Source organism: Paroedura picta, chromosome 7 (assembly GCF_049243985.1).
Source record: "Paroedura picta isolate Pp20150507F chromosome 7, Ppicta_v3.0, whole genome shotgun sequence".
Taxonomy (NCBI): domain Eukaryota; kingdom Metazoa; phylum Chordata; class Lepidosauria; order Squamata; family Gekkonidae; genus Paroedura; species Paroedura picta.
This window is the reverse complement of record NC_135375.1, coordinates 5,058,146-5,082,940: the sequence shown is the minus strand read 5'-3', so window position 1 is coordinate 5,082,940 and position 24,795 is coordinate 5,058,146. Positions and strand designations below refer to the sequence as shown.

At 57.4% G+C, this 24,795-nt stretch overlaps 2 protein-coding genes across 11 annotated transcripts; both read left to right on the top strand.

Annotated features, from left to right (window-relative positions):
* The first annotated feature begins 1,211 nt into the window (after window positions 1–1,211).
* PIGO (phosphatidylinositol glycan anchor biosynthesis class O) lies at window positions 1,212–12,121 on the top strand. Of its 2 annotated transcripts, none has more exons than XR_013232968.1 (10): window positions 1,212–1,699; window positions 1,803–1,946; window positions 3,436–3,559; window positions 4,541–4,700; window positions 4,987–5,160; window positions 5,770–7,270; window positions 8,052–8,255; window positions 8,616–8,801; window positions 9,278–9,348; window positions 9,930–12,121. XR_013232968.1 is itself a non-coding variant. In XM_077346612.1 (10 exons), the coding sequence occupies exons 1-10, from the start codon at window positions 1,246–1,248 to the stop codon at window positions 10,057–10,059; spliced, it is 3,144 nt and encodes a 1,047-aa protein (XP_077202727.1). In that variant the 5' UTR covers window positions 1,212–1,245; the 3' UTR covers window positions 10,060–12,121. The 2 variants fall into 2 exon arrangements, 1 of the variants encoding a protein (XP_077202727.1); XM_077346612.1 differs by having other exon boundaries at window positions 8,620–8,801.
* Window positions 12,122–12,928: 807 nt separating this feature from the next.
* On the top strand, window positions 12,929–24,407 carry FANCG (FA complementation group G). Of its 9 annotated transcripts, none has more exons than XR_013232963.1 (15): window positions 12,965–13,184; window positions 13,293–13,424; window positions 13,543–13,736; window positions 14,381–14,537; window positions 15,202–15,332; window positions 17,116–17,262; window positions 17,493–17,564; window positions 17,765–17,831; window positions 19,067–19,227; window positions 19,494–19,825; window positions 20,740–20,780; window positions 21,036–21,203; window positions 22,300–22,437; window positions 23,431–23,547; window positions 24,096–24,407. XR_013232963.1 is itself a non-coding variant. In XM_077346607.1 (15 exons), the coding sequence occupies exons 1-14, from the start codon at window positions 13,031–13,033 to the stop codon at window positions 23,540–23,542; spliced, it is 1,992 nt and encodes a 663-aa protein (XP_077202722.1). In that variant the 5' UTR covers window positions 12,978–13,030; the 3' UTR covers window positions 23,543–23,547; window positions 24,096–24,407. The 9 variants fall into 9 exon arrangements, 4 of the variants coding, with proteins under 4 accessions (XP_077202725.1, XP_077202722.1, XP_077202723.1 ...); XM_077346607.1 differs by having other exon boundaries at window positions 12,978–13,184; window positions 22,300–22,423; XR_013232964.1 differs by lacking the exon at window positions 24,096–24,407 and having other exon boundaries at window positions 12,943–13,184; window positions 20,959–21,203; window positions 22,300–22,423; window positions 23,431–23,520.
* The last annotated feature ends 388 nt before the right edge of the window (window positions 24,408–24,795 follow it).

The following is a 24,795-nucleotide window of genomic DNA, read 5'->3' as shown; positions in this document are numbered from 1 at the left end:
TAATCCTAGAGTGGGAAGGGGCCACACAGGCCATCCAGTCCACCCCCTGCTCAGTGCAGGATCAGCCTCAAGCACCCAGGAGAAGGATCTGTCCAGCCGCGGCTTGAAGACGGCCAGTGAGGGGGAGCTCCCCACCTCCTTAGGCAGCCCATTCCACGGCTGAACTAGACTCCTAGAATCCTAGAGTGGGAAGGGGCCATGCAGGCCATCCAGTCCACCCCCTGCTCAGGGCAGGGTCAGCCTCCAGCATCCAGGAGAAGGATCTGTCCAACCGCTGCTTGGAGACGGCCAGTGAGGGGAGCTCCCCACCTCCTCAGGCAGCCCATTCCACGGCTGAACTAGACTCCTAATCCTAGAGTGGGAAGGGGCCACACAGGCCATCCAGTCCACCCCCTGCTCAGTGCAGGATCAGCCTCAAGCACCCAGGAGAAGGATCTGTCCAGCCGCGGCTTGAAGACGGCCAGTGAGGGGGAGCTCCCCACCTCCTTAGGCAGCCCATTCCACGGCTGAACTAGACTCCTAGAATCCTAGAGTGGGAAGGGGCCATGCAGGCCATCCAGTCCACCCCCTGCTCAGGGCAGGGTCAGCCTCCAGCATCCAGGAGAAGGATCTGTCCAGCCGCTGCTTGGAGACGGCCAGTGAGGGGAGCTCCCCACCTCCTCAGGCAGCCCATTCCACGGCTGAACTAGACTCCTAATCCTAGAGTGGGAAGGGGCCACGCAGGCCATCCAGTCCACCCCCTGCTCAGTGCAGGATCAGCCTCAAGCACCCAGGAGAAGGATCTGTCCAGCCCCTGCTTGAAGAATTCTGGTGAGGGGGATCTCCCCGCCTCCTGAGGCAGCCCATCCCACTGCTGATCCTAGAGTGGGACGTGTTCCTCCAGGTCATCTAGTCCACCCCTGCTTTGTGCAGGGTGAGCCTGAGGGTGATGCAGGAGAAGGGATTGGGGGTATCTTGTTCCTGATCCCTGCCTGAATCGGTTCTCCATGCGGCTTCCAGCCCTGGCTGTGGGTGCTCAGCCTCACCCTTACCTGGGGGCTCTGCCCGTCCCTGGCCGCTGCTGGGCCTGGGGGGGGGGGCGGGCGGGGGGTCCTGCAAGCCCCTCCCCCTGGGCCGGGGTGCGTCGCGGCCTCCGTCCGGCAGGGGTCGCTCTCGGCGCCGCCCTGCCCTGCCCTGCCCTGCGTGGTCCCGCCCCTTCCGCTCTGCCCCGTTCCGCTTCCGGCGGCGGCGTTGGGGGGGGCGGCGATGCGTCGGTGGCCGGTGCTGGGGCTGGCGGGCTGGGCGGCGCTGGGGGCGGCGGCGGCGCTGGGGCTGTTCTCGCGGGGCTTCCTGCTGACGCGCGTGGAGCTGCCGGAGCGCAGCGGCTGCGGGCTGCCGGGCGGGTGGCGGGGCGGGCCGGGGGCGGCGGCGGCGGGGGGCGCGGAGGGCTGCTGGCTGCGGCGGCGCTTCCCGCGGGCCGTGCTGGTGCTCATCGACGCGCTGCGCTTCGACCTGGCCCGAGGCCGCCTGCCCGCCCTGCGGCGCCCCCGCCCGGCCCACGGGCGCCTCTTCCGCTTCCGCGCCGACCCGCCCACCACCACCCTGCAGCGCCTCAAGGCCCTCGCCACCGGCGCCCTGCCCACCTTCGTCGACGCCGGCCACAACTTCGCCTCCCGCGCCCTGCACGAGGACAACCTCCTGCGCCAGATGGCCGGCCTCGGTGCGCCCACGGGGGAGGGGGGGGGAGGCAGGGGAGGGGACCCCCACCCCCTCTGACCCCCACCGACCCCTCTGACCCCCACCGACCCCTCTGTGCCCCGCAGGCAAGCGCGTGGTCTTCATGGGCGACGACACCTGGGCCGGCCTCTTCCCCGACGCCTTCGCCCGCGCCCACTTCTTCCCCTCCTTCAACGTCAAGGACCTGCACACCGTCGACGACGGCATCCTCCAGCTCCTCTACCCCACCGGTCAGTGCCTCCCCCCCACCCCTCTCGGCTTCACAGAAGAAAAGCCCCCTTGCCACCCCCCACACCAACGCTCTGTGCCACACGGCAGCCCCCAGCGGAACCACAACTCCCCAAAGCCCTCCCGCTCTGGCCCCCCACCAGCACCAGGAAGGCCGAGCATCAGAAGAGGAGCCAGGTCAGGTCCGGTCAGGGGCCCACTCTGGGCTGCACACAAGGCCCAGCAGGATGGCCACCAGCAGGGCCAGACCCCCTCCCAAGCGCCAAGAAGGAAGCGCTTCCGTGCCCCCAGTGGCGTGGTCCATCTCTGCCTTGTCGCTCATAGCTCCTCATGGCCCCCTGGTCCTAGGCTGGCTTCCACAGGCAGAGACGGCTTCCTGTGAGGGAGAGGGGTGTTGCGCTTGGCCTGCCCTCTGGCTGCCATGGGAAGAGTAGCAGAGGTGAAACAGGTTACCTTGATAATCACCCAGAAAAGCTCAAGTTCCTGAATCATACCTGTTCTTGCATTTGTATGAATGCCACCACAGGCCTTCTTGCTTCCAGATTAATAGTACTAAAAAAAACGCACATCCCATACTCATCACAGTGGAGCGCTCGCACTGGATTATAGCATCCTTGTAAGGCAAGACAGCCACAGAATATGCTAAAAATAAATAGCAGAAAATGCCATACAGATATAAGTACACAAAATCTAAATACACATCTAAAATGGAACCCCTTGCTATTGTGCCACTGGTGTGGCTTTAAAACTAGCAACACAGGGAGAACAAGATGGAATAAGGACAATCTGGGAGGTCATGGAAAGCAATTAAAAGACAGCATTCCACTGGTGCAAATGGAGGAGTAGGGCTCTCCTGATGCATTGCCAATGCTGTGCTGGGGATCAGTCCTCTCTTAATAGCCATGGCTGTAGTGGGCAGGTATTGCAGTCAGGTGACGCCACCCTGAGGCTGAACTTGTCCCTCTGTCAGCATCCTACTTGCTCCTCAGATCAAATCAATGCTCCTGCTTGATTCAGACCGTTTTGTCTTCTGTGAGAAAGCTGACAAGATTGGGTGTCATTAAAGTGTACAGTCTAGTATAAGCTGCTAAACTTTCACTTCCCATCACCCCCAATTTGGAAAAAGATGTATTTTTACAGTGATGTTTTGGAAATTCTGGAAACCAAAGGCAACATTCACTGCTCCGACTCAGTTCTCTGGGGCAGTCTGTGCCGGTCTCCTGCTCTGGCTCAGAGGGGGGGCGAATCCCCACAATCTTCCCCCTCCCAACACTTGTAGTTTCAAAGATCACCTGGTTCTTGAATGCTAGAGAAGGGTCACTTTGGCCCCCTCCTGCAGTATTTGGGCACTTTCGGGAAGGGGTGGGGCCAAGAAGGAGACCGTCTATTTTTCCATGTGAGATAGGGAGGGGGTGGACTGACTGCTGCTTGAGTGGGGGAGGCAGGAGCCCCTTCCTTGTCTCAGGCGCTGTCCTTTCTCCCATGGAACAGTGGACAGCGGAGAGTGGGACCTGCTGATAGCTCACTTCCTGGGCGTGGACCATTGTGGCCACAAGCATGGGCCGGATCACCCCGAGATGGCCAAGAAGCTCTCCCAGATGGACACAATGCTGAGGTGGGTGGCATTTTGTGGTGGAGGAGCCCGTTGCTGGGAGGTCCCTCTGCTCTCTCTCTCCCTCCCATGAAAGAGAGGATGGGCAAGCGGAACATTTACATTTTGCTTTTATAATTTATTAGTTGAGCTTGAATCACTAAATTTGTATTTTAACTTTATTGATGTTATCTTCGTATAAATCATTCCCACGTACAAATAAGCCCATATCCTGGGGCTTCCATACATGCCTCTGAACAGCTAGAGCTGGTGCCTGCTGGGGGCTTCCCCACATCTGCTGCTTCTCCCTCTGCTGGGGTGAGCCAGGCTGAGCAGGATCTTTTCATTGACATCATCAGCCCCCCCTTTCCTTGGAGCGGGCCACAACGCTTGGCTCTGGGGGGGATTGCCCCACGTGTGTATTGAGCAGAAGGTGGGCAAGGGGCTTCCCTGATTCCCTTGATTATCTCCTGCTGGCTTCAGCTGCTCTGGCGACTATTGCTGTCACACTGGCCAGGGGCTCTCAGAAGCAGCCTCAGCTGCCCTGGAGCAGCAACTCAGGTTCCCCTGGAAAAGAAGGGCCCTGGAGCCTCGCTCAAGTTGCTTGACTCCCTTGTGCAGGGGCTGGCCCTTCAGGGTGCTGTGCTGGCAGGAGGACAAGAGGCGGGCTGGGGCCAGGGCTCCCTTGTCGAGCAAGTGCTTCACAGGCTAAAGGATTCCAGCTCTGTAGCAGGGCTTTGAGAGATTCAGATACTGTCTGCCAGTTGGAATAGACAATTCTGAAATCAGGGGGTCAAGGGTCAGGGCCTTGGGCTCACTTTGCCCCGCAAAACACGTCAATCAATGATTCCGAAGTTGGTGTGGCGCATGAGCCAAACTGTGACTGCCTGTTTCACTGGGATCCTGGAGGATGCTCTTTACGTGGCAAGGGTGGGTCGTGCCAGCTGGCTGCCCCGGGTCACTTATGCAGGGTGGCAGCTGAAGTCCCCTTTTGTTGATGGACAGGACTTTGGTTGACCACCTGGCGAATGACACGCTGCTCATTGTGGCTGGGGACCATGGCATGACGAGCACCGGGGACCATGGAGGAGAGAGTGAGGAGGAGGTCAATGCAGCCCTCTTTGTGTACAGCAAGGCCCCCCTCTTCCAGAGCCCTCCCCCTCAGGTAAGCGGTGGGGGCCTGCCGTGAGTCTGAGCTGCGCTGCAAGAGGATCGTTGCAGTCCCTGCTCTCGGGACAGTTCCAGTTCCAGAAGAGCATTGAGCCAGGATGTGGGGCGCCCTGGCCCCCCAGAGTTCCCATCCTGCCGTGGAACCGCACTGGGCTGCCTTGGCCAGGCACACGTTGGGTGTCTCGCAGGTTGTGCCCGCCCCCAGGCATGGCACAGCTGGGGCTGCCTCTCCGATCTGGGGAGTCAGCTCTGCCTCGTCCCCACCTCCTTGTCTTTCCCAGGAGCCCGAGACAGTCCCGCAGGTGAACCTGGTGCCCACCCTGGCCCTGCTGCTTGGCCTCCCGATCCCTTACAACAACATTGGGGAAGTGATGGTGGACCTCTTTGCAGTGGAGGGGGATGCCACCGTCTCTGGCCTCCACCAGCTGGCTGCCTATGTCCTCAATGCTCAGCAGGTGAGAGCAGTTTGCCACCCCCCCCCCCCGCAAGCCCAGCAGGGCCCTTTTGGGAGCAAAGTGGACAAGGGAATCCCTGCCTCCTTCCTCCTGGTGGGATCTCCCCCCCCCCCCCCCCGTCCAGGCATTGGAAGGAGCCCCGAGTCCTTTTCTCTTGAGTGAGATCTTGTTGAAGCATCTCCCCCTCCTTTCAGACTTTGGGTTTCATTCCCGTGGGGTGTCATGGTCTTTAACAGTGGAGAACCAGATTTGATTCCCCACTCCTCCCCCTGAAGCCTGTTGGGTTTTCTCAGGGCTCTCTCACTCCCACCTACCCTCACAAGGTGCCTGCTGCAGGGAGAGGAAGGGACAGGCAGTTGGAAGCTGCTCTGAGTTTTTAAGCAGAGGCTTGATAGTCATCTGACAGGAAGGCTGATCTTACGAACTTAGGCAGAGTGGGTGGGCAGGTAGTTGTGCTTTCCTGCCTTGGGCAGAGGGTTGGGCTAGATGACCCTGCAGGTCCCTTCCACTCTATGATTCTGAGGTGCCTGAGGGTAGAGAAGTCCAGCTTTCCTTCTTCTGGAATGTCTGTGGCAGGGCATCCAATGACGCCTCTGCCTGCCCTGCCAGGTCAACCGCTTCCTGCACTCCTACTCGCTGGCTGCCCAGGACCTCCCGGCAGAGAAGCTGCAGCGCCTCCAGGACCAGTTCTCCTCTGCTGTGAAGGGCTACGATAGACTCCTAGCCCAGCCTGGCCCTCCGGCACGGTCGGAAGTGGAGCGTCTGCAGAGCCGCTTCAGCCGATACCTGCGAGAGGCGAGGGCCATGTGTGCAGAGTCGTGGGCCCGCTTCCAGCCCGCCTGCATGGTGGCCGGCTGCGCTCTCCTGGCCTCTTCCTGCCTGCTGTGCTGCGTTGCCTCCTGGGCGGCCAACGACTCCAGCTTCTCCTATCGGCACCTCCTTGCCTACCCTCTCCTGTGGGGCCTGGTGGGGGCCACTGTGGTGGGGCTGGCTGGCCTCCTCATGGATTGGGCGGGGGTGGACTTCATCCTGGTGTCTGCCGTGGCAGCGGCCGCATCCCAGGGCGGCTTCTTCTGGCACTGCTGGGCGAGGAGGAGGCCCTGGAGGTCCTGCTCTGCTGCTGCCCGACTCTCCTCGGGAGAAGCCAGCTTTAGGCACCAGCTGAGGGCGTGGCTGGGCCCAGCTCTGCCCTGGGGCATCCTGCTGCTTCGCTGTGGGGCGATGCTGTCGGACAGTTTTGTGATGGCTGAGGCCCAGGTGGCCCCGTTCCTGCTCAGCTCCTTGGTGCTGCTGCTGGTCGTGCGGCTCCACTGGGAAGGCCGGCTGGAGGACTCGCCTGCGTCCCGACGGCTGCTGGGCTGGCTTAGCGTCGTCCTCGCCTGCGCGCGCCTCTCAGGGCTTTTCTGGCAGTGCCGCGAGGAGACCCCCGTCTGCCAGTCGTCGTCCCTCCTGGCTCCGCTGTCCACCTTACGGGATCCGCAGGCCAAGAACTTCTCTTACATGCTCTGTGTGGCCGTGCTGGTGGCTGTGGTGTGGGGGGTGCGTGCCTGGCTGCGCCACTACGGCAACCTGAACAGCCCCAGTTCCCCGGTGCTCTTTGTGCGCTGGGGGTTCCCCCTGCTGGCCGTCTGCATCGGCGGCTACTGGGCCATCACTTCGGGGGCCGAGGAGGCCCTGGGGAAAGCCCACGCCTGGGTGCAGCTGGCGCTGGTGGCCTTCCCGCAGAGCGTCTTCGTCCTGGTGGGCACTGGGTTTCTCCTGCTCCTGTGGGACCCGGTGACGGTCTTTGTGAAGGACAGCCAGGGTGTGGACTTGGCAGGGGGCCCCATCCTGTGCCCCAGCTCCCAGGAGGAGCTCCAACAGTTCATCCCTCAGGTCTACCGCCGCATGCAGGAGTCCCTGAGGAGTCGGCCGGACGAGACCAAGGTGGCCGCCTACGGCCTGGGCAGCGTCTACTCGGCCGCCCTGCTCACCTGCCTGGCCCTGCTGGGCTTCCTCCTCCTGGTGCTGCACAGCGAGCGGCTCAGCCTGGCCTTCGCCCTCCTCTTCCTTCAGGCCTTCGCCTTGCTGGGGATGCACGCCTCTGCCATGGCACTGACCTCGCCAGCCGGTGGGTAAAGGGGGAGCCGCAGGGATAGGGCCTCCTGGGGCTCTTGCTGGCTGGGGCCTGCCCCACGCAGCCTCTGCTTGGGCAACGGGTGGGGCTCCTGAGTGGAGGGAGGGTACCAGGTGAGCTGCGTGTCCCGCAGGGCCTGCAAAATGGAGCTCTTCTGCCAGGTCCATGGCTGAGGCTGGGGTCAGCGAGGTACATTTACGGCCCCCCTCCAGGCTTTTGTTGGACCTCCTCCTTCTCCACCCCCCCTTAGTAATAAGGCGTAGGAAGGGGGTTTTCTTTTTCCACCATGTTGTGATGGATTTTAAGTCTTTTAATGGGATTTTTAATGGGGTTTTAAGACATTGTGATCCACCACGAGCCGCTTAGGGAACGGCGGGAAATAAATAAATAAATTTCTTTAAAGTGTTATGATAATATGTCACAGTCCAAGACTGGGCAGGGAGAGCTTTGAAGGGTGATCCAACGCTGCTGCCCTTGCTCTGCCTGCCTGGGGGGAGGTGGCTGCTGCAACTCTGCTGCACTGTTCCAGGGCCTGTTGCACCCCTGGAGGTCCTGGGCTACACTGCAGCTCCACAGGAGCAAACCCTGGAATGGTGGCCTTGTGGACACTGCTCTAGCCCTGGGGGGTGGGGTGGGGGGAGGTGCCTGGAGAGCTGGAGAGCCAGTCATCACAGCCCGTTGTCTCTCCATGCCCTGGCACAGATGGGGGGGGAGGGGGTTGGTGGGTCTTGTGCTTCCTCGCCATACCATGGCGGTTTCCCCTTTCCCCGCTCAGATCCCTTTGTGGTGCCATGGGAGGCCCTGATCGGCTGGGCTCTTGCTGCTGCCCAATTCTTCTACGCAACGGGCCACCAGCCCGTCTTCCCGGCCATCCAGTGGAACGCAGCCTTTGTCGGGTTCCAGCAGGGGCATGGGGCCCCCCTGATCCCAGCTCTCCTGGTCGGGGCCAACACCTTTGCCTCGCACATCCTCTTTGCAGGTGAGTCCCCTGGGAAGGATTTCGTGGGCCTGGGGGGGTGGGGGTGGGGGATTCCTTGCCAAATTGGATTGGGGTTGGCTGCTGCACTCCGAAGACTGCTACTGTTACAGGGCGCTTGAAGGTGTGTGTGAGAGGTGTTTGGGGCCTCTGCAGCTGCCCACTGCAACACCTCCCCCCCCCCCAGTGCTTGACCCTCCTTGTCCCCAGGAAGAGAATGGCAGCTGGAAGGAGGGGCTGTCTCGGGAGGACCAGAGCGGGACGTGGATACTTGGGGGCCCAGCTCTTTCCCCCCACTTTTCCTGGTCCTGCCTGTGCTGTGTCTAGTTTGGCCCTGTGACCCCTCCTGCTTTTCCTCCCGAGGCAGTGGGCTGCCCTTTGCTTCTGCTGTGGCCATTTGTCTGTGAGATGCCCAGCGCCAGGAGCAAGACACGGATGGGCAACAGTGAGGAGCACCTGATGGAGATGAGGCTGCGGGAAGCACCAGAGCGGTTTTCAGCGGCACTGCTGCAGCTGGGACTCAAATACCTGCTTGTTCTGGGGCTTCAGGTAAGTGGAGCCGGGAGTGCCCGCACTGCCCTGGTTCTCCCTGCTGGCTTGGGGCATTGACTGCCATGCCAGCGGGCTTGTGGAGTTCATACTCTTCCTGGACTGCTACTGGATGCATCCCATGTGCAATCCAAGGGGAAGCTCCCCTTTGCGGTCGACCTGCAGGCTCTCCTAGGATGGCACTGCAAACGGAGGTGAGCAAGGCAGGGAGCAGCTCCCTCAGCCTTGGCCAGTGTGCAGAGTTGTGGGACCCGAAACTCCAGCCCCTCTGCCGAGAAACAGCAGCCTGAGCTTGAGTGTCCGGGAGCTTTCTTTCTGGCAGGTGGGGGGAGGGGGCATGCACTCTATCCGGGGGCCCAAGTAAAGGGAGACATCAGTCCTTTGGGCAACATTGGATTTACCCCCCCCCCCTTTCCAGCGTCTGCTGGGCTCCCAGATGCTGCTTCCTCTGAGCCCTCTCCTTTTGTTCCCAACAGATGCTGGCTTGTGTCTTGGCAGCCATGATCCTCAGAAGGCACCTCATGGTGTGGAAGGTGTTTGCCCCAAAGTAAGTTTCCTGCTTGTGCTGGCAGGGTGTCCGGGCTGGACTGTGTGCCTGCTAGGGGGAGGGTCTGGGGTTGGATCTAGGGGGAGGGTCTGGAAGGTGGAAAGTGCACCTGCCTTGCATGCTTTTGCAAATTGAGTGCTGCTTTTGAGGCTGCTTTTTCTAGACACACGGGGTTGGCCGTGGCCTGTGTGGAACTTTGAGGGCTCTCACTTTGGAATTCTTGGGTTGAAACCTGGGGTGGGGGTGGGTGAGTGTTGAATGAAATGACCCTCTTGGATTTCCTCTCCTCCCCGGCCTTCAGTTTTTGCATCCTGAAATCCAGCCGGTACTTGCCACCAGGCATGGTTATGCTTCCCTTCGTGACAATTTTGCCTTTCTTATTTGTGGACTTGTGCCTTTGCCCATGACTCATCCCTGGAGCCCCACCCCCTGATCAGAGAAGGAGAGAGAAGGAGCTGAGCTGCAGTCTGGGGCAAAGGCTCCGCTTGGCCTCTTCCCTCTGGCTGTCGTCTTGCTGCCAGGAGCCTGCTGCCTGCAAGGTCTTTCTCTGCCTTCACCCGATGCTTCCTTTTCACTTCCAGGTTCCTCTTTGAGGCTCTGGGCTTTATGGTGAGCAGCCTCTTCCTCCTGGTGGGCCTTGCCCTGGTGATGCGCGTGGACTGCGCTGTCAGCCGCTGGTTCAAGCGGGTCATCCTTGCTCAGCCCAGGTAGCACCAGAAGGAGAGAGAGCCCCTCCCTCAGAAGACCCCTCAGCTGCCTGCCTGGGGTGTGCTGACCAGGAAGGAACTCTGCTGTATTCTTCCCCCTTTGGGGCCGCTGGCTGGACTGGGGCTCCCATTGCCAGTGCCCGGGGCCGTGAGGCTGGGCCAAGACACCCACCCCTCCTTGGCTTTGAAAGGGGAGCTGCTCCACACTCCCCAGGGGACCTCACCCACTGCTCTCAGGCTGTGGGAATCGCGGGGGAAATGTATTTCGGTAGGCAGGAAACCTGCAGGGGTCCACACAAGAGCTGTCGTCCTTGAGCGCATTGCTGTGACAAGGATCGCTGGGTGGCTGCAGCGTCTTGTTCCTTCGTAAGGCTTGGCAGGGGGGTTTGTGGATGTCTTGGGGTGGCTTTGGTGAAAGAGATGGCTGTTGCCTGTGGAGGCTGGAAAGAGGCTGGAAAAAGTGCCCCCTGGCCAAGAGGGCCTGGCCCAGAAGTCTACCCACTGTGCTTGGCCCATCATGCAAGACTAGCCAGCGACTGGGGTGAGAAACAGGCCTGTCCTGCTGCTCCTGTTGCTGGGGGAGGGGGGAGGCTTGCTGGTCTGGGGCATGTGCTGCTTTTGCCTGTCTTAGTGGAGAATTCGTGCCTTAAGAGTTTCTCCTTGGTCAGAGCTTTTCTGGAGCCCAGGGATCGGGGATTGCCTGCAAGTACAACGCACGGGTTTCTTGCTGGGATCTCTTTGGAAGTGGTGGGGCATCTCAGGACACTTCTCCATGCCTTGTGCATGGCTGCCCCTCTTAAGGAAGTGCTGTGAGGCAATCGGATCTTTTTTGAGATCTCTCTTGAAAGCCAACAGCTAAGAGGGGTTGTCTTATGCAAGCCCTGAACTGAATGTTCATTAAGTTTAATTTGGAGGGCTCCAATGTTTGCTTTCTGGGGCCGTCTTCTCTGCGATTCTCTGGACAAAGCAGGAACATCCCTGAGGTGGCAGAGTCCAGAAAAAAAACCTTGTTGTCGCCCTCAGAGCCGGCCCGGCACTGGGACTGAAGCGAAGTCACTGTTATCGTGTTCAAATGTTGCTTATGCAAATGAACTCAGCACCCCGTGGCCTTGTGCAAGCCCCTTTCTCAGCCTGCCCTCCCCGACTGCATAATGAGGGACAATACTGGCCTACCTTGTCAGGTGATTGTAAGGGTTGCAGCATAATTAGTGCTGCCTGGATGCCTATTACGGTAAAAGAATGTCTTTGCTAGTGAAGGGCCACTGTTTGGCTCATGCCTCCATGCTTATTTAATTATTTATTTCTTCAAGATATTTGTATGCCAGCCAGGCATCCTGCGACCCAAGGAAGCCAAAAGCGGTATGAGCAACATAAGAAAACATTAAAAAGTAAAAGTACCCAAATGGATGAGCTCTAAAAGATGTCAAGGGCGCTGGATGCTTGTGTGAATTTATGTTTTAACAAACAACGAAATCCAGTTCTTACTTTTGATGCCAAATGAATTTCCTCTGGAAAAGACAAGCTTTTGGAAGCCACTTCTTCCTTTCTAGGATTCTAGAATGGAATTATGGGCTGGAGAGCAGACCCCCCCTCCCCCCCACAGTCTGTGTGGACTGCCCCTGCTCGCTCGTGAGGATTTTCCACGGCCAAGGCATGCACCCTGCCCTGGTTCGGCAGGTGGTGTAAAGTGAGATTCTTCCTTTGTCCTTTAGCTTGAGAAGGTGGATTGTTTTGCGATTGCTTATGGACCAGACAGGCAGACAGCAGAGTCCTCCACTGGCAGCGGTTAATCTTTTACTATTTTTAGTGATTCAACAAAGATATTACTACTTAGGAATTGGGAGTTTGATAAGTTGCCTCGAATTCTATTTGGGAGAAGACAAAAAATCTTTTTCTTGGGAAAGACCTTTCCTCAGCTGTCTGAAGAGGACGCGTGCCTTCCTCTGCTCGTGATACGATTTGATGGCCGCCTTTTTAAAATTGATTTTGACAATTATGAGTATTGGACTTGTTCTGAGCAGGAGACGATTAATAAAGCTAACAAACATACGTGTGTGACCACTCTAGTGATGACGCCTTTCTTCTTTGTTAATGTTCTGGAAGATCAAGGGATTGGGGGTTTGAAGGACAAGCGGGCAGTCTGGAGATCTCCATAGATTCAAGAGCGCAGCTGTGTTGGTCTGAAGTAGCACAGCAAAAACAAGAGCACCTTGAAGACCAGCCGGCATTTATTCAAGGTGGGAGCTTCCGAGTGCATGCCCAGAGTGCCTTGAATAAATCTTGGTTGGTCCTAAAGGAGCCTGGAGATCTCCATGTGCTGCTAGTGGGGGTGGGGGTGGTGGGGGTTCTCCCAGCATTTCTGTAGCCTTCCTCCTCGGAGAACCAGGAGGGCACAGAAGGCCAATGGAGCACTTTGAAATGCTTTGTGTGAACAAGAACAGAAAAAGAGACGCGTGTTGGGGGGGGGGGGGCTCCTTTATTCATTAAGAGCCTCTTGTGGCGCAGAGTGGTAAGGCAGCAGACATGCAGTCTGAAAGCTTTGCCCATGAGGCTGGGAGTTCGATCCCAGCAGCCGGCTCAAGGTTGACTCAGCCTTCCATCCTTCCGAGGTCGGTAAAATGAGTACCCAGCTTGCTTGCTGGGGGGTAACCGGTAATGACTGGGGAAGGCCCTGGCAAACCACCCCGTATTGAGTCTGCCATGAAAACGCTGGAGGGCGTCACCCCAAGGGTCAGACATGACTCGGTGCTTGCACAGGGGATACCTTTACCTTTATTAATCCCCCTTCCTCCCTTTGCTCTGCGCATGCGGCCTCCCTGGGGGCGGGGCCTGCCTGTCCAGGGGCCAATGGGGGCGTGGCCGGGAGTCTCTCCGAAGGCCGCGCCCACCCGCGGCGCCTTCCCTCCGCCAATGAGGCGGCCCCTCGGGGCGCAGCGTCGCCTTCTACGTCATCCCCTCCGGTCCCGCGCGGCGTCATGGCGGCGGCCTCTGCGGGCTGCCTGCGCCTGTGGCGGGAGGAGAACGACGCGCTGGCCGCCCCCTGGCGCAGGCGCAGAAGCAGCGGCGCCCCCCCGCCCGCCGCCGCCCCCGCCCAGGCCGCCTTCCGACGGCTCCTGCGCAAGCTCCACGGTAGGGGGCGGGGGGAGTGGGGCGAGGGCCCGAGACCCCCCGGGGCCCTTGGGGAGGGGCGGGGCTGCTCCCGTGGCCCCGCCCACAGGCCCGGCCTTGCCCCTGCAGGAGCGCCGCCCGCGCCGCCCGCGCTGCCGCTGGAGCTGACGGTGCTCTGCAACTCCCTGCTGCTGGACCTCGCCCTGCCCGCGGCCGCCGAAGAGGAGCTCTCGGCCCGCGCAGACGGGGGGCTCGGCCGAGGTGAGGCGGGGGGGAGGGGGGAGGGGGGAGGGGGGAGGGGGGAGGGGGGAGGGCCTGAGGGGGCCGCCTCCCTCCCCCGCCAGACCCTGACCAGCCCCCCCCTCCCTCCCCCCCCCAGTGCTGGAGGCGCATGGCGTGCCCGGAGGAGGGCTCAGCCCGGAGGAGCGCTGGCAGGAGGTGCTCCGGCGGGGGGTCCCGGGAGAGCTGCAGGCCCCGCTGCATCACCTGGCCGCCCTGCAGGGCTTGCTGTGGCTGGCTGCAGGCCGCCGGGGCGCCGTGGAGGGACTCTGCCGGCAGCTGCGTGGTGCCAAGGTAGGCTGGCCGCCGCACTCAGCCCCGCCATGGCGCACCAACCCCTCCCTCCCTCGGCCCTGCTATCCCCAGGCTTGTGTGCGCCTCCGGTGGAAGAATAACTTCCTTCCTTAGCCCCGTCACACGCACAGTGTCGCCCTGAGGGCCACAGGCTGGGAAGGAGGGAAGGAAGGTTTCTCTTTCAATCACAGGGGCCTGTGAAGAAACCTAGTGCGTAAAGGTAAAGGTGTCCCCTGTGCAAGCACCGAGTCATGTCTGACCCTTGGGGTGACGCCCTCCAGCGTTTTCATGGCAGACTCAATACGGGGTGGTTTGCCAGTGCCTTCCCCAGCCATTACCGTTTACCCCCCAGCAAGCTGGGTACTCATTTTACCGACCTCGGAAGGATGGAAGGCTGAGTCAACTCCCAGCCTCATGGGCAGAGCTTCAGACTGCATGTCTGCTGCCTTACCACATTGCGCCACAAGAGGCTCTTACGCAGCTACAAAGGGTGTGAGGTGAGTGTCCCCATAGCTGTGGTCTCCCATGGATCCTGTCTCTTGGCTGCCCTGTTGTTGACCTTGAAGGGGAGGGCTACACTGGAGAGGTGGAAGAATCGGTCTAGTCTTCAGAGCACCGCAGGAATAAGGTTGTTCCTTTCATAGGACCCAGGACTGCCCTTGCCCAATTGTTGTGCAAATGAGCTCCTTTCCCTGCTGCAAGGATGGCATCCGGCGGACCAGGGAGAGTCTGGCCCCCTCGTGGTGCAGAGTGCCAGGGACCTAAAAGACATTCTGTGGACTTCCGCTGCTTTCCTGCAAGGTGGGGCTGAGGCGGCTTTTGTGCTTTCCTGCTTAGGGTCTGTGAGAAAGGCTGTCCTGCCTCTTCAGAGCTCTACTCAAGGCAGCTAACCATTAAAATAATGGAGCAGAGTTGCTTTCTGTTGCCCCAGAGGGGCAGGCCAGAACCAGTGGGTTGAAATTAATCCAAAGGAATTTTCAGCTAAACATCCAGAAGAAGTTCCTGACAATTAGAGAAGTTCCTCAGTGGAACAGGCTTCCTCGGGAGGTGGTGGGTTCGCCATCTTTCGAAATTTTTAAACAGAGGCTGGGTAGCCATCTGACCGAAATGCTGATTCTGTGAACTTAGGTAGATTATGAGTGGGTGGGCAGGAAGGGATGTGCCAGGATTCTCTCTTGTGTCATAGAACCATAGAGTTGGAAGGGGCCATACATGCCATCTAGTCCAACCCCCTGCTCAACGCTTTCTCTCTGCTGAACTCGTGTTGTGTCTGGGCGGTGGGCCGTTCCATGCAGGGGTCCACCACCTATGCGCTGAAGGGGTATGCCATCTCTCTGGCCACTTCCTTCTCTTGCAGGAGGGGCCCAAGCCTGGGCAGGCTCCTTGATTGTTCCTGGGGTTCTAGTGCTCAGCTCAGGGAGGGCAGTGCACCCAGCGTGGCTTCAGGCGTGCCTCTTCCTTCCAGGCCTTCAGGAGCTGGGTGCTGGCAGTCATGACACAGCGCTTGCCTTTCTCCAAGCAGCGGCCTCTGGGCTGTGTTCAAAGGGAGTCCTGGCTCAGATCTTCACACTGATGGGATGCTGCAACCTGAAGATGGTATGGAGACCCGGGGTCCTGGGGGGGGGGTGCAACAGATGGCTGCATAACCAGGTGTTTGGGCTGTTTTAATAGCCATGTGGGGGTAGCCATGTCTTTTCATGTTAGTTGTTTATATTTGTTGATTTTCTGTTTTCACCTTATTGGTCTTAATGTTGTAAGTCACCAGGAGACATTTTGGGTGAGTGGTGACTAAAAATAAATTGGAGGGAGGGGACCTGAGCAGCGGTGGTGTGAATGGGACAGGACTGCCGGATGCCCAGGCCAGAGATGTAGATTCAGAGATTGGTTCCATGAACTGCTGCTGAAGCAGCTTCCAAAACCGTTTCTTTCCTCCGCTCTCTTCTGCTGGGCTTTTCAGGCTACCCTCAGTGTGTTATTAAGTAAGTAAGAAGGGTGAGGAGATTCTTCCCTTGAATTCCTCCAGAACAAGCAAAGGGGCCATATGTTCCCTCCGACTTGCTCTTCAATTTGTCAATTGTCTGAATGAAAAAATAAAAATATTAGTCCTCTTCCTCCAAAAAGAAACTGGGAAACTATCACAAATATTTGTCAAACTTCCTTAAGAACAGGTAACCTGTTGAATTTTTATCCCATCTTTCCTTCAAACTGCTTGGCTCAGGGTAGTATAAATATTCTTTTTTCCTCCACTTCCTCTCCCAAGAACTCCATGGAAGGGACTGGCCTAGGGTCACCCATTTTGAGTCATGGTGTCTGGATCACATTGAGAGCCAGCTTGGTGTAGTGGTTAGGAGTGCGGACTTCTGGCATGCCGGGTTTGATTCTGCGCTCCCCCACATGCAGCCAGCTGGGTGACCTTGGGCTCACCACAGCACTGATAAAACTGTTCTGACCGAGCAGTGATATCAGGGCTCTCTCAGCCTCACCCCCCCCCCCCCCAACAGGGTGTCTGTTATGGGGAGAGGAATGGGAAGGCAACTGTAAGCCTCTTTGAGACTCCTTTGGGTAGGGAAAAGTGGCATATAAGAACCAACTCTTCTTCTTCAGTAATCTCAGGGCTCTCTCAGCCTCCCTTCCTTCACAGGGTGTCTGTTGTGGGGAGAGGAAAGGGAAGGTGACTGTAAGCTGCTTTGAGCCTCCTTCGGGTAGGGAAAAGCGGCATATAAGAACCAACTCTTCTTCTTTTTCTTCTTCTTCTTCTAATCCAGCATCCATTCCCTGCAATGTGCAGTGCTGGCTCAGAGGATCAGAATCACGCAGCACTGGAAGAGGCCACAAAGGGACGTCCAGCCCCCACCTTCTTGGGGACCTTAAAATCACACACTCCTGACAGGTGCTCCCTCAATCTTCTCTGAAAAGCATCCAGTGGAGACTCCACCACCCTCCAAGGCAGCAGATTCCATCTCTGAATAGCCTTCGCTGTCAGAAAATGCTTCCTGATTTTCGAGGGGAGCCTCCTTTCCTGTCATTTGAACCTGCTGTCCTTGGTCCTTGTCTCTACAGTTTTAGAGCCCCCTCTTCAACATGTCTCCCTCTGACATGGTTAAATGCCGCTCTCCTATCTTCCCTCCTTCGCTTCCCCTCCCAAGAACTCCATGGGACCTCCTTGGGCCCATTTTGGGTCGTGGTGCCTGGATCACACTGATCCCAGCCCCTCCTTCTGCGCACTCTGCTGCACTGGCTCAGAGGCGTGGCCAGAGTGTTGCAAGGCTATGGGGGGGGGTCAGATCATGTTTCCCTTTGCCGAACGGGTTGTGCCACACTGGGCCAGGTCCTTTGTTGGATCCCAGCTGTGGCTTCTTCTTCATTTTCTTCGCTGCAGGGGAAGCCGCAGACAGCGATCCAGTGCCTGAAGCGATCCCTGCAGGTGGACTGCTCCTTTCTGCCTGCCCTGCGCCAAGCAGCCTCGGTGTACGGCCACCTGGGACTCGTGGAAGCAGAGCTGGAGGCCCTGGCGTTGCTGGATCAGGTTCGCTGGGCTTTACGGGATAAAGTGGGGGGCTGGGAGGTGCCCCAAAGTCCGCTCAGTGGGAGTCTCCCTTGTTCATGATTTCCGCCCCCTCATCCTTTTGGGGGGGCTACAGTTGTCCTGGCTGCTTGTGAGCAGAGCGTCTTCCCTGCCCAGGCCCTGGATGGCTCGATGCAGACGGCTGCCGCCTCTCCCCCTCCCCTTGTCCGAGTGGAGCTCTTTGTTTGCAGTGCTGCCTTTGGCCAGAACTCTCGGTCAGAAGTGAAGTACCTGCTGGCTCAGAGGTGCCTCCGGGCAGGGAGGTGAGTGCTAAGAGGGCTCCTGTGGACTCTTCTCAGAGGCTCAGGCAACTCACTGGATAGACCCCTGGAAGGAAATTGTCCCCCAGCCGTGGAAGTGCGGTGGCCGGTAGGGGGGGGAGTGAGAAGCCCCCACACTGCACAGCCCCCCACATCGGGTCAGTTGTGGGCTGACTCCCATCCACCTCTCTTTTTTCTGGCAGGGCAAAGGAGGCAGCCGAGCACTACCTGGACCTCTTGGCTCTGTGGCACGAGGGGCCTCTTCTCCAGGTGGGCACCAGGCTCAGTCCTTGGCACACTTTTGCACTTCTCCTGTCTTCCTGCTTCTGCGGGGAGGTTCTCTTGGGGTTCTTCAGGCGGCTGGGTAGCTTAGCCTCAGATGCCTGGGCATACTGGGTTGGGCGTCTGCCACTGCTCTGGGGTCGGTACCAGGTGCACTGTAGGGAGTCCGTTTGGTGTCGACTCTAACCTGCAGAACCAGCTTTGATTCCCCACTCCTCTACAAGCCAGCTGGGACCTTGGGTCAGTCACAGTTCTCTCAGAGCTCTCATGGCCACCCAACTCACAAAGGAAGGGAAGGCACAGCCAGTTCCTCTGCAGGGCCAGCCACAGGGCAGAGAGGCCGAGGCCTTCCCCTGATAAGGACATCAGGAGAGCCCTGCTGGGTCAGACCAGGGTCCATGCAGTCCAGCCTTCCGTCCCACACAAGGGCCAACCAGGTCCTCTTAGAGGGCCAGCAACAGGGCAGAGAGGCTCAGGCCTTCCTAAGGACATTAGAAGAGCCCTGCTGGGTCAGGCAAGGGAGGGCCCATCCAGTCCAGCCTCCCTGTCCCACACAGTGGCCAGCCATTCCTCTGCAGGGCCAGCCATAGGGCAGAGAAGCCGAAACCTTCCCCAATGTTGTCTCCTGGCTCACGGAGTCAGAGTCTTAGTGCCTCTGAATGTGGAGGTTCCACTCAGTCCCCATGGCTAGTAGTCATTGCCCTCCATGAATCAGTTTAATCCCCTTGCAAAGCTGTTGATTTCTTTGGCCATCACCACAACCTCATACAGGGAATTCCACATTTTCATCACTCTCTGTGTAAAGTGGAATTTCTTTTTGTATGTTCTGAACCTGCTGCCCATCAATTTAATTGTCTGCCCTCAATTGCCAGCCTTTGGGGAGAGGGAGAGAGATGTCTCTTGGTCAACTCTGTCTGCCTCTTGCATCACTCGATCAGCCTCTCTCCTGCCATCCCCCCCCCCCCCCCTTAGCCGTCTCTTGTCTAAATGGATGAGTCTCAGCCTTTCCTCCTCGGGGAGGTGCTCCAGCCCTCTAGCCCCCCTGGGTTGCCCTCTAATCTCCACACTTCCCCAGCTCGGCGGAGTAGAGATAGAAGCACAGAGTTGGCAGGGGCCATGCGGTATTCCAAATGAGGCCGCAGCATAGAGCTCTGTGGGGTCATTACGATGCCAACCATTTTACATTCAAGCCTTTCCTAACAGTCCCCTTTGCCTCTCTGCAGCATGCTGGCCTGACACTTCCTGGGCTCTCTCTGCGACGAGCCCAAGATCTTTCCCCCTCCAGGCCTGCAAGGTGCTGAGGGAGTGGCTGCCTGCTCCTGCCGCCTCCATCCCAGGCCCTGCTCCAGGTGGAGGTGACCACTACAGAGAAGGGCCTTTTCAGGTGTGGCTCCTCGCCTGCAAGTGCCCTTTTAACGTGTTCCTTCACCTGGACCTAGATTTGCCATTTCAGCATCACCACAAAGCTTTATTTTCCCAGTGACTTCATCTGTGATACGAAACATGTTTGTTTTTTGGTTGTTTTCCACCATTTTCAATTTTGCCACTTTACTTGTGGGTTTGTTTCTTCCTGGAAGCCGCCTTGGGTGAATTGTTGAGTTGGGCCCAGTGCAGAGGGCACATCCCATTCTGATCCTTGCTTCTCCCCAGGGCTTTCTGCATGGGGAGCTGGCCTGGCCCAGGGTCCCGGAGGTGTTTCTGGAAGCTGCGTCAGCCCTGGAGGAGGCGGCCAGGCATCAGGAGGCCATTGCCGTCTGCAGGGAGGTGATTGGCCAGACAAGCAAGGTGATCCCAAAGGAGCTGCAGATTGATGTGGTCTCCAGCGCCCAGGAGGACATCCAGGGGGCAGCAGGGGCTTCGCTGGGGCCGCAGGAGAGGGAGAGCCTGCGTTGCATTCTCTGGCGGGCCGCAGCCTACTTGCTGCAGGGCTGTGCGTGGGCAAGGCTGGGAGAAGGCAAGGAGGCCATCAGCCTCGCAAGCAGGTGAGTTGCTCTCTGCACTTCCGGTCTGGGCCCCTGATGGTCTAGTTAGGGCCCCTTGCACAAGAGGGGGCTGGGCAGGAACAGAGAAGGGCCCTCCCGCCACTCCCTGGGAACTGGAAATCAGCTGCACCAGACAGCCCGCCCACTGGCTTTTCCTTCCTAGCTGGGCGTTTCCCCTGCATATCCCGTCAAGCATCCTTTCAGAATGGCTGCTCCTGGGCACTACTTATGCCCTCCCCCTAAAAAAGAAAGTCTCCTAAATTCTGTCATGAGGCTATCCTTCCCTGGTAAGGATGCTTAGGATGCTTAGGGCTGATCCTGCGTTGAGCAGGGGGTTGGACTAGATGGCCTGTATGGCCCCTTCCAACTCTGTGATTCTATGATACTTTTTTGCTGATTCTGCTTGCCTCCAGGGCCCATCCCCATTCCTTGGCCGCTGAATGCCTCTGCCTCCAATTCTAAACTTATATTTTCAAGCTATTCAAGGTATTTCGTGACTATTTCAAGGTATTTCTCAAAAAAAGTGAGGTCCACAGAATGCTGACCCTTGTTCCCGGTGTGTTTCTGGACGAATGCACCCCTGGCCCAGAAGGCCTCTCTCCCTCTTCCCAAGTAAGGTGGGAAAGATTTGATTCTTCTTTGCAGCGTGGTGCTGGGAAGGTTCTTCTGACTGCTCTGGAATGCTGCAAAATAATGCAGACGTCCAGGGCTCCTTGAAGCCAAACGTGTATCTTGATACAAGCTGCTGTGAGAGTCGTGGCTCACTTCTTCCTAAATGTAAAGAGACCAACCATACTGAGAATTCCTACGGGCAAGATGACAGGGTGCCAAAATAAACACTGTTCATCTCAAGGTGCTGCAGGCCTTGATTGGTGGAGCTCCGCAGTGACCCTGCTCTGATCCTTCTACAACAGGTGCCTTCAGGATCTCCTGAGGATCCAGTTCATAAACACAGGTGGGCACAGGGTTGTTGGCTGCCTGTTCCTCCCTGCCTCCCTTCCTGAGCAGTGAAGAGGAGCCAGAGAACAGGTCTGGCTTTCCTGTGTCGAGGCCAAAGGGGCAGGGAGCCCAGAGCCTCGGCCTCCTATTCCCCCCCAGTCTTCTTTTATCTTTGCTGTTCTCTAACTGCACAGAACTGAAAGGTGGGTCCTGGGTGGCGGCTTCGGCAGGACCCCGACTGACTGAGAGGACCCTTTTCCCCCTTGGACAGGCGGCCACAGCATGGAAGAGGACATGGCCCGGTTCGCTCCGACAGAAGCCAAGGTGCTTCCCCAAATCAGGCAGCTGGCTCTGACTGTCCGAGGAGTGGCATTTCTGGAGCTGGGGAGACAGAGAGAAGCCTTGATGGATTTCCAGCACAGCTTGCACTTCTGCCCAGGTACCCTGCCCCTGGGGTGGCTTTGTCTGTGTCCTCTACGACAGAGTTGGTCCAGGATGTCAGGGCCAAGACTGGCTAACCTTAAGAAGAAGAGTTGGTTCTTATATGCCACTTTTCTCTACCTGGAGTCTCAAAGTGGCTTCCAGTCGCCTTCATAGAACCATAGAGTTGGAAGGGGCCATACAGGCCATCTAGTCCAACCCCCTGCTCAACGCAGGATCAGCCCTAAGCATACTTCCCTTTCCTCTCCCCACAACAGACACCCTGTGAGGTGGGTGAGGCTGAGAGAGCCCTGATATCACTGCTCAGTCTGAACAGTTTTATCAGTGCCGTGGGGAGCCCAAGGTCACCCAGCTGGCTATATGTGGGTTAGCGCAGAATTGAACCCGGCTCGCCAGATTTGAAGTTTGCACTCCTCTGCACCAAACTGGCTCTCTTAAGAGTCGCAGGATAAGAGAACATGCCTTTTAATGGACTTTTAATGGACTGTAACTGGTTTAAAAGATCCAGAAGCAAAGAGTGAAAAGAAAGGGACAATGGAATGAGGTGAACGGAAGATCCCCAGGGACTTATCCCGCCTCTCCTAGTCCCACTAGATGCATTTGAAAATGATCTGGGACCTGGGGAGGGAAAGAGTGAGCTAGAGACATTTACAGGAGACATCCAGCTATTCAGAATGGTAAAAACACAAGCAGTATTTCTTAAGTTCTCAAATGTTCTCTCACAATCAGGTGAATAGTTCACAAGATTACATTCCAAATGCAAAGTGGGGTTTTTTACGGGTGGGGGGGGCGCTACCCTAATTTCACATCTCCATTGATGATATCTGAGCTGGTGATGACGGATCATGAGAAAGACGGGGGGGGGGGGGTGACTTGTATGCTCAGCTTTGATCAGAAAAGGCTTGGGGGTAGAAAGAAAGGGACTAAGAATAGAACCGCCGGGACAGTAATGCCTTTGCAGCTGGCCATGGTGGGGAATGCCGTGTTCGGCTCTGGGCGCTGCATCTGAAAAAGAATATTGAAGGGCTGGAAAAGGATGCTGTGATTTGACCCCAGGGTTTCTAGCCCTGCTGCAGCTTCTTTGTGTGTTGCAGAAAGTCCTACTGCTCACTGCTATCTGCTGCACACTCTCTGGAAACTGGGCAGAAGGCAGGAAGCACTGGCCCGCTGGCATAAGTTCCGCCCGAGCCCTGGGTTGATGGAGGAAGAGGCTGAGAGGTATGTGCTTGTAGGTGAGCCTTCCTTTGCAGTTCTGTGCCTGAGAGCTGCTGGCTCTTATTGTGTGTGCCAGGAGAATTCTGTCCGTGTTTTCCACTCAGGGCTGACTGCCTTTGTGCTAAGCCTTGCTGCCCAGGGAGGCCCTGGCAATCCTGGGCAGCACCAGAGCTTTGCAGCCATAACGCTGAATTGGGGGGGGGGGGGGTGAAACCTTTTGTGATCTGTCATGGCTCTGGTGGGCCCTGCACTCCCCACATGGCCACATGGTCTTGAACGATTTGTTGAGATTTTCAGGTTGCCTAATCTGGGTTTGATGCTGGATTGAATGGTTGCAAGAAAGTCCAGTGGGCTCTTTTGCTTCCCTCACTTGGGCCTATGTGGCTGCTGGCCATTCAGACTGAACAGCTGATCGGTTGGACCGGCAAGATGTTAAGCGTAAAAGGCTGGCAGCCATTTTGGCAGTTAAAGGGTCAGCTTTGCCAGTAGCTGAAGCAGATCAGAGAATCTCTGATTGGTGTAGGGGAAAAAATACCTATAAAGTAGTTTTCTGGTCTGGGTGAACTAAATGCTCCTGAGTATCACATTCTACAAGATATTCTTGTTGACAAATTGGTAAAATGTGGTATGGATCCTAATTCTGTCAAGTGGATCAATAACTGGTTGACAAATCGTACCCAGGGGGTACTTGTTAATGGTTCAGCATCTTCTTGGAGAAGAATGACAAGTGGAGTACCCCAAGGATCTGTCCTGGGGCCTCTGTTGTTCAACATATTTATAAATAATTTGGATGAGGGATTAGAGGGGATCCTTATTAAATTGGCAGATGATACAAAACTGGGAGGGGTCGCAAACACAACTGAAGACAGCAACAGAATACAGGAAGAGAGGACCCTTCCACAGTCTGCCTCAACTCCCCCACGCACAGACACTGTCTTTATCCTCTATCTCCGAGCTTTTATCTGCTGCCATGGCCATTGATGGAGCTCTGACCTGCCTTTCTGTTTCAGACCCTCCCCGCACTACTTGCGTCTGTGTATGAAGTGGATGACGTTTCCCCATATGGAATCCCTGGCCAAGGACCTGGAGATGGGCTTGGGGGAGAGCAGTCAGGAGCCCTAGCACGGGTGTGTGGATCTTTCCAGCTTTCCTTTCTGACATATGGACTTCTTGGGGGGGGGGGGCATTTTCTCAGGCTCCCACAGCACAAACAGGCATTTTTGCTGATAAAACTGGGATGGGGGGATGCTTAAGTCCTGCTTTATTGTACCGCTGTAAAATGACAGGTGAGCCTCTTGTGGCGCAGAGTGGTAAGGCAGCCGCCTGAAAGCTTTGCCCATGAGGCTGGGAGTTCAATCCCAGCAGCCGGCTCAAGGTCGACTCAGCCTTCCATCCTTCCGAGGTCGGTAAAATGAGTACCCAGCTTGCTGGGGGGTAACCGGTAATGACTGGGGAAGGCACTGGCAAACCACCCTGTATTGAGTCTGCCATGAAAACGCTGGAGGGCGTCACCCCAAGGGTCAGACAAGACTCTGTGCTTGCACAGGGGATACCTTTACCTTTACCTTAAAATGACAGGAGCCCTGGGAGAAGTGAGCTGCGATTGACTGCTTCTGGAATGAGGGCAGACAATGAGTGTTTCCTCCTTTTGTTCCTTCCCTTCCTTGTGTTCCAGTGGCAGCAGAGGAAAACCATGCAGCAAGGAAAAGCAAGCCCAGTTCCCCCTTGAGTTCCTCCATCTTCTTCCTGGCTTTTGTGAGCAGCAAGCCCTGGAGGAGGGTGAAGGAGGTTCTCTCTTGGGCTCTGCCATCTCCCTGGACTCGTTTAGTGTTGAAGAGAAAGACTTGAGATTCTTCTGTTGTCTGACTTTCGGGTCGCTTCCTCCGTGGAGCATGGGTCCAGAGAAGACAGGTGGCTGCACAGTGTTCCTACCTCAGGCCCTGGCTGCAAAAGTCTTGACATATTAAAAGTGATATGCATTTTTCAAGCTCCAGTGTTGATATTTTGGAGGGGTGGATATTTCTTGATTCTTGTTGCTAGCTGCTAGGCAGTTTTCCAAAACTGCAGTAGAAATAACAAAAATTGAGTCCAGTTGCCCTCGGTGAGGCTGAAGAGAGCTCGGGGAGAACAGTACTATCGACTGTGGTCCGCCCATGGGGCAGGAGCAGTGGGGAATCCCACCGGGCTCTTCTCCGCCAAGCCTCGCTCCTGCACCCTGGAGCCGAAGGGGGCGTGGCCTAGGCCGAGGCCTCCCCCGGCACCGCGTGTTCCCTACGCTACTCTGCGCAGGCGCCATGGGGACACGTGCCCCGCGGAAACGCTCGCGGCTGCCGCGCAGGCGTAGACGAGGCCCGTGGGGCGCTCTTGCCGGGTCT